The sequence below is a fragment of the Cucurbita moschata genome, unplaced genomic scaffold (genome assembly GCF_002738365.1).
Source record: "Cucurbita moschata cultivar Rifu unplaced genomic scaffold, Cmos_1.0 Cmo_Scf00008, whole genome shotgun sequence".
Classification (NCBI taxonomy): domain Eukaryota; kingdom Viridiplantae; phylum Streptophyta; class Magnoliopsida; order Cucurbitales; family Cucurbitaceae; genus Cucurbita; species Cucurbita moschata.
The window spans coordinates 5,389,802-5,397,042 of record NW_019268524.1 but is presented as its reverse complement, the minus strand read 5'-3'; the positions used below and the strand labels follow the sequence as shown (position 1 = coordinate 5,397,042).

The window sequence follows — 7,241 nt, the reverse complement described above, 5'->3', positions numbered from 1 at the left end:
AAAAAAAAAAAAAAAAAAAGTACGTAGCCAAGAAGAAGAATCCCACACATAAAGTCGATCTTAAATCATTACTTTAGTTTTAAAGGAAGATAAGAATTTTTTATTTTTTAAAGCAATCAAAACGTGAAAACATCTCGATCATATCAACTAATAAAAATTTTATAGACTTTAAAATATAAAATTTATTATCTATAAAAATTAATTTATTATTATTATTATTATTAAGAATTCAATATATTTAACTTATTTTATTAACCACTTTTCAAAATAAATTAAAATATAATATATAGAGAACATTTTTTTTAACATGAAGTATAAAGTTTTTTTTTTTAAATTATATTTATTCTAGATTAATACATTTTTGTGGGAAAAAAGATTTTTAAGAAATAAATTTATTTTTCTAAAAGTATCTTTGAAAATATTAATAATTTATTAAAAAAAATGATGATAAAAGTGAGTTGGGTCATTTTAAAATCCAGCATGTCTTTTAAGGTTTGCTAAGATCTAACATTGGGTGTCACAAAGAATTGAACCGAGATCACATTCGATTAAGAGCGATCCTGAGAATAGGATGACTAAGAAATACCTAACTGTGTGATAGGATAATGAATCACTAAAAGGGGAATAAGATTCGGATTACCTTGTTGATCGAATATCTCAAGGTAAGAATATTGTTTGAGATTCGAATCACTCCATAAGCAAGATCGATCATGTCTAGTTTGAATGATTCTTGTTGATCGAATATCTCAAGACAAGAATACTTGATTGAGATTCGAATCACTCCACAAGTAATATTGATCATGTCGAGCTTGAATAATTCTACATGCAACCCAAACTATATAGAATTGAAAAGAGACTGAGTCATTGGCTAAAGAAAAGCACAAAGGTTTCTTTTACTATATTTTTCTACTTACAAATACAACATACATGACTTTATATCGCATCGCTTTATATAGCCTCAAAATGAAACTATTAAAAGCATTCCGAGAGTTATAACATTCATACTTAATGAGCATAATTAACCATTATATAATTGTAAATAAAAAATCTTAAAATACATTAATGAAATACAATTCTTTTAAACTGTAATTCACTCAAAATTTATAACAGTAGAGTATAATCACTCTAAATTGTAATTCATCCAAAATGTAATTCATTCAAAATGTATAATAGTACACCCAAAATGTAATTCTTACAGTAAACTACAATCACTCTAAATTGTAATTCATCCAAAATGTAATTCACTCAAATTTATAACAGTAAACTACAATCACTCTAAATTGTAATTCACCCAAAATGTAATTCACTCAAAATTTATAACAGTAAACTACCATTACTCTAAATTGTAATTCACCCAAATTTATAACAGTAAACTTCATTCTTCTTCAATGTGAAATGGGGATTGAAATACAATATTTTCTTCACATCTTCATTGTGAAATGGATTGAAATATCTTTTGATAATTTCAACAATATTTTCTTCACATCTTCATTGTGAAATGGATTGAAATATCTTCTGATAATTTCAACAATATTTTCTTCACATCTTCATTGAAGTATATTGTATGATTGATGTCTCTTGATTCATATTTATTGGAGACTCATGGAATGTATGTGAATAAGGACAAAACATAAATTCTAGATCCTGATCCGAATCTTGAACATGAATTGTTATAAGGGGTGTTTGTGAAACCGTGTTTGTGAAACCCAATTGTGCGGGATATAAAATTTTCAAATCAAACAACCTTTGGTAGATAATGAGCCAAACCCAACCATAATTTTTTTTTTGTTAGGTTGGTTCGTGACGTCTCCTCAATGGAAAAAAAATGTTCTTGCATTGTTTTGTTTTCTCTTAAACCAATGCGATGGTTTTAACACCAAATTTGACATAGTTCAATTAACACGTACTCCCTCTAAGATCAAAAGTTCAAATCTCTGTACCCTACCTCTTTTATACGGAAGAAAAAAAAAAGCTCTAAATTTAAATTAAACCTAACCCGATACAACCCGACCTAGTTAGACCAATGGAATGGATGGATATATGTATACACTTTTCATCCGATACAAAGAAATCTAATGCTAAAATTTCAATCTTCTCTATCACTTATCTCAAAACAAGAACTTTTAGCCAAAGACATGAGTTCTTGAAACTTTTTACCTCTGGAATTGCAGAGTGAAATCTCTGGCCTTCCTCTGTTGGGAGAAATCCCAAGGTTATATGAAGCCATTACAAGCCTTTTCCCAAGCTTAGATGATCTCTCACGCTTTTGTGTACCTGCTTTAAATGGCGATTTCGAAGGCAACAAGCTTGGGCTTCTTTCCTCTGGCTCACTACGAGTAATGCCACCGCTCGATCGATTTGGAACGCTGCTTACTTCGTCGTGGCTTGGAAAATATCTTTTTATGATACTTGAAACAGACATGACTTCAGATGATAACTCACTGGTTGTGGAGGAGCTTGCATACCTTTGTTTTGTGGTTCTAACCTCATCATTTGGCATATTATGGTACGACGATGTATCGATCGAGCCATCGAACTTTTCTGCATCTTTGATCAGTTCCTCCAGATCGGAGTTCTTTTCCACATGCTCTAAACGCTGAGTTCTCTTCCTTTTTCTCTTTGTATTACAAGCTAAGATGATGCTTTTGGTGCTGACTGATCTTAGTATCTTTCTTGTCCGTTTCTTGTCGTCGATTCTGATTTTACTCGTGCAGGAGTGTCTACAGTAGCCTTGTCTTTCCGAAGGATAGGCGCCATTGTTTAGGTTGGGGAAACAATCGGCATTTTCGGGTAAACGAGGCTCGATAAACTCATTCAAAGGCTGTGCTTTGACATGAAGAAACTGCACTGATTCCACCCGGGAAGTGAGCTTGGTAAGCAACGTGTCGGGCAAATGGTAGAAGTTCGAGTTTTGCTTCACCTAATGGAAAGGAAATGGAACAAATTAGAACAAGATCTGAAACATGATGCTGAAACATGATAACAAATGAAAACAATCTACAAACACACCATGAATCCATCCACCTTGATCTCTCCTATATTTGGGAAACACTTAAAATGTACTCTCTCAACTTCCCCTGGAAAAAGTTTTGCAATCAGCAGACTACACAATAAAGACATTATAGACAACAAGCCCAAGACTTCAAGCTCGAGAGTCGTTAAGTCGTTAAGTGCATAAACAACGCAAAGATCTGTTTGAAATGACTTTTCAAGTGCTTTAAAACACTTTCTTAGCCGGGAATTTGACTATTCAGCTAAGCTCATGTACTAGTAATTCAAACTTCCTAACCCGAACTGGGTTGCTTACCTCACAAGAAGGATTTGTTAATCCCATTGGCTATATAAGTCCATTTTACACGAACCCAAGTTCATGAAATTCAATGTTCATATGCATACTAACTTTAACAAATCATATAACACATACATAAAGGCAATCTTCTCAACTCCAAACTTCATACCTATCCAAGCCTATCAAAACCATTAGCCATATCATACAATTCCCCTTTCTTTTTTGAGGGAAAAACCCAGCTTTCATTGAGAAGCCTGAACAAGTAGAAAAGGGAAATACAAAAAGGAAAGCCAAAGACAAAAGGAGCCAAAAAAAACCCAAAATGATTAGCCAAAGGGAATACGCCGCCCCTAAAATCATCCCAAGCGCGGTTAATGTGGCTACTAAGCCATTTCTATGGAAAGCTCCTACTAAGATAGAAAATTCCCCGATAAAGCTGTTGGTACCAGGTAAACTCATATCGGCCCAGAGAAGGAAATGGTAGAGAGATTCAGCATGGTGCTCACTGAACCTCTGTAATATCTAACAAGTCGAGTCTTATGTCGGTCATATAGAAATTTATGTTTCTTTTCTAATCATTTAAAGATTACTTCTCTTAGTTCTTCAAACTTGACTTGGGTTTTGAGTAAATAACAAACCAACAATGAAATTGTAAGACAAAGCTCTTATTCAACGGAATGAGAGATAAAAGGATGATCAATGAAGTCATGGAAGCAGGGACAAGAGACATTGAAACTAGCCAAGAACATTGGAAATCAAATCTTCAAGAACAGAGCAAACGAGAACCCAGAATCTTCTTTCAACAATTCAATTCCTTAAACAATCATAATGAACAGACAAAACATAACTTTAACTGGAAAGTAAACAGCAGAAATCTCAACATTGTAGAAAAATGAAGAACACAGAATCTATAAACAGAAACATAAAGCCTTTCAAACACATAAATGAAAAATCGAAATCCCTAAACAGATAAATCTCATGAAAAGGGGTTTCTTCTTCAACAAAAGAGAGACAAAAAGAAAAAAACCCATAAACAAATGAACCGTTTGTAATCGGAGATAAAATAAAGAGGAGGAAAAGTGAAGTGCAGATATTTTTCATTAGGTTTTGGCTCACTCTTTAAAGCTCCGGCGGCGATGTGCGGCGGAACAGCGACGGCCAGATGGGTGCCGAAATCAGTATCGATGAACACTGCAACTTCGAGCTCTGAAGCGGCCATTGAAGCGCTGGTGAGTGGAGCCACAATGCTGAAGCCGTCTGGCACGGCGTCTCACTCAAAAGTACTAATGTCCTTTATTTATTTATTATTATTATTTAAGTAAATTCTAAAAAATACCCAACTAATTTTTTCTTCCATTTTAAAAATATTTTAATTCTTTAAAAAATTACAATAATACCTTTAAACCTAAAATATATATATATATATATATTAAAAAACGACTAAATTCATTTAAATATTAAAGTAAAAAAATACTTTATTTACAATAATTAAATTAAACTAAAATATTATTCATTTGATTATAAATTTAAAATAAAATATTATTTATTTTTGTTATTTTAAATTATTTATTTATTTTATTTAAAAATATTTACATGGGACTAAGTGGAGAACATAACAGCGAATAAATCAAATTCCAAATCCCTAACCCTAAGTGAGTAAATACAGAACAATCAGAAAACCTCCGATCGCCGTCGCGAAGTACGACGCCAACGTCGCCTTCACCGTCGAGTTCAACGACGGCGGTCCCCAATTCCACAACTCCAATCCCTCAGGCGAAGGCGAAGTTTCATCAACGTCATTCATCACTCGCACCGCTAATTTCTGTCCGTTCTCACAATGCTCTCTATCTCCACTGATGAAATAGAAATCTCCGTCTCGATCCAATCGGAAAACGGTGCCGTTGCCACTTCCGTTGTCGAACTTCGCGACCGGATCGGAGATGATGCAGTCTCTGTAATTCGTGTAGTTCACCACCAGAACCGAGTCGTTTCGGTACTTGAAATCTGCGAAAATCGAATCGATCGATCGAAAAGTGATGAGGTAATAATACTCCGAAAGTGTGAGTTGAATTAAAGGAATTATTAGGTGTATGTGAGTTTACAGAGAGTGTCGCCAACATGGAAGCGGTATTGTGAGGCCCAAAAGCTGAAGCTCTCGGTGTGGTTTCCGCTTCCATTAGGGCTCGACCAGCCTCTGGTTTCACCGACGTGAAAATGACGCGAAGAAACCAACGGCGCTGCAGCGAGAGCGATGGATAGCAGAGACAAGAGCGGGAGTTCGCGGACTGAAACGGAAGCCGCCATTGACGATCAAAATGTAAGGATTCCGATTTCTGAATCATCGTCGAAGATCATTTAAGAGAGTTTTCTGAATCAGTTTTTCGCAGACAGTTTGAAGATCGTGGGAGATGAAGAAGTTTGGGGATGGTGGAGGAACAGTTTTGCTCCAAGCCTTAGTCACGTGCAGTGCACGAACCTCTCCCTCGCTCTCACAATAAAATTTATTTCAATTCATTATTTTTTAAAAAATTAATTTGGTGCTTTAATTTATTTTTCTTAATACTTAAAATTACAATTACATTTTGTTTGACCTAATTTTTGTATACTTATCTCAAATTATTTTCATTATATAGAATTTTACATATTATCTAATAAAAAAATTTAAGTTAAATATTAATAAGTTCCTCGGTTAAATTATAAATTTGGTTTTTTTTATTTGAAGAAAAAAAATGATTTTAATCTCATTCTTATAACTTTAAATTCTAATTTATTTCAAATTAAAAGGGTCAATTTGTAATTATGTATGGATAAAAATAGTAAAAATAAAATAAAAATGTTTTTTTTTAAATAATAATATATACACATAATTAGTTTAAAATAAAGTTAATTAGTGTTCTCTAAAAAAAAATTATATTTTTCAATAAGAAAATTATAGTATCATCCAACAAAAGTAAGGGTTGGAATTTCGATTTAGACGGAAACCGAGAACGAATTGAGAGAGGCTTCTCTAGGTAAATGGGGTTAGAGACGGGTTTATATTCAAAAACACCTTGTTATTAGTATTAACACATTTTACTTTTATAAATTTTTTTTTTTTTTTTTTACCATCAATAGATGGATGAAACGGACACCTCATAAATTATGTTCAAATTTTTTAATGTTATTTTTTAAAGTTTACGTATTTAATTTTGATTTTTTTTTTTAATATTTAAAGGTGTTTTTGAAATTTTTTATAAAAAAACTAAGAGTATTGTTTTAAACTCAAAGCATATTTTTTAAACACCGTTTGAAATTATATTTTTGAATCAAAATATTAACCATTTTTTATAAATATATTTTTTAAGTTAAAAATATTTTTAAATTTCTTTTTTTAAATTCACTATTCAAAATTTTAGAAGTTTAAATTATTTTTTTCTAAAATGTCCAATAATTTAAATAGTATTAGACAAGAATTTAAAATTAAGAAACATATTAAATATAAAATAAACAAATTTAAAGACCAGGTTAAATACTTTTAAAAAAATTAATATGAAAAAAAAATGGTAATTAACTTAATTTCAAATTATATAGATTAATTCATGAAGGGGAAAAATGCTTAATAGATTTCTTTCCTTATTATTTATTTATTTATTATTAATTAGGTATTTATATATAATTATTTGGAATATCTGGAGCTACGAAATCAACGGCCAGGATATTCTCAAGGCGAGAGAGAGGGAGCTTCCATTTTGATGACCTGAAAGTGGCATCACGCGCGACTGGAATGGGGTCTTGCAGTTGGAAGTTTAGGGGAATAAGACGGTAATTGGGGCCCACATCAACCTGCAGTAGCCGGTCACCATCTTCCCACCCCTTTATAATGCTCTGCTGTTGCTTTGCCTTGGCTGATGAGAGGAGTAATGGATAACTAAAAATGGAGAAGCCTCTCCTTCAATGGTGGAAAGTGAAAGCT

General features: G+C 32.5%; 2 protein-coding genes and 1 long non-coding RNA gene across 6 annotated transcripts; 1 reads left to right on the top strand and 2 right to left on the bottom strand.

Annotated features, from left to right (window-relative positions):
* Window positions 1-1,839: 1,839 nt before the first annotated feature.
* On the bottom strand, window positions 1,840-4,583 carry LOC111445895. Of its 3 annotated transcripts, XR_002710941.1 has the most exons (4): window positions 4,406-4,583; window positions 3,010-3,077; window positions 1,946-2,920; window positions 1,840-1,912 (listed from the first exon to the last, which is right to left on the bottom strand). XR_002710941.1 is itself a non-coding variant. In XM_023084427.1 (3 exons), exons 1-3 carry the CDS (start codon window positions 4,506-4,508, stop codon window positions 2,087-2,089), a joined length of 1,005 nt encoding a protein of 334 aa, XP_022940195.1. In that variant the 5' UTR covers window positions 4,509-4,583; the 3' UTR covers window positions 1,840-2,086. The 3 variants fall into 3 exon arrangements, 2 of the variants coding, with proteins under 2 accessions (XP_022940195.1, XP_022940196.1); XM_023084427.1 differs by having other exon boundaries at window positions 1,840-2,920; XM_023084428.1 differs by lacking the exon at window positions 4,406-4,583 and adding an exon at window positions 3,459-3,529 and having other exon boundaries at window positions 1,840-2,920.
* A 280-nt stretch (window positions 4,584-4,863) lies between these two features.
* Window positions 4,864-5,777, bottom strand: LOC111446449 (mavicyanin-like). The gene is made up of 2 exons (XM_023085276.1): window positions 5,392-5,777; window positions 4,864-5,293 (listed from the first exon to the last, which is right to left on the bottom strand). The coding sequence occupies exons 1-2, from the start codon at window positions 5,591-5,593 to the stop codon at window positions 4,938-4,940; spliced, it is 558 nt and encodes a 185-aa protein (XP_022941044.1). The 5' UTR covers window positions 5,594-5,777; the 3' UTR covers window positions 4,864-4,937.
* LOC111446450 lies at window positions 5,287-5,892 on the top strand. 2 transcript variants are annotated; one of them, XR_002711070.1, is made up of 2 exons: window positions 5,287-5,606; window positions 5,681-5,892. It is a non-coding gene; the product is annotated as an uncharacterized LOC111446450 (long non-coding RNA). The 2 variants fall into 2 exon arrangements; XR_002711069.1 differs by having other exon boundaries at window positions 5,677-5,892.
* Window positions 5,893-7,241: the final 1,349 nt, after the last annotated feature.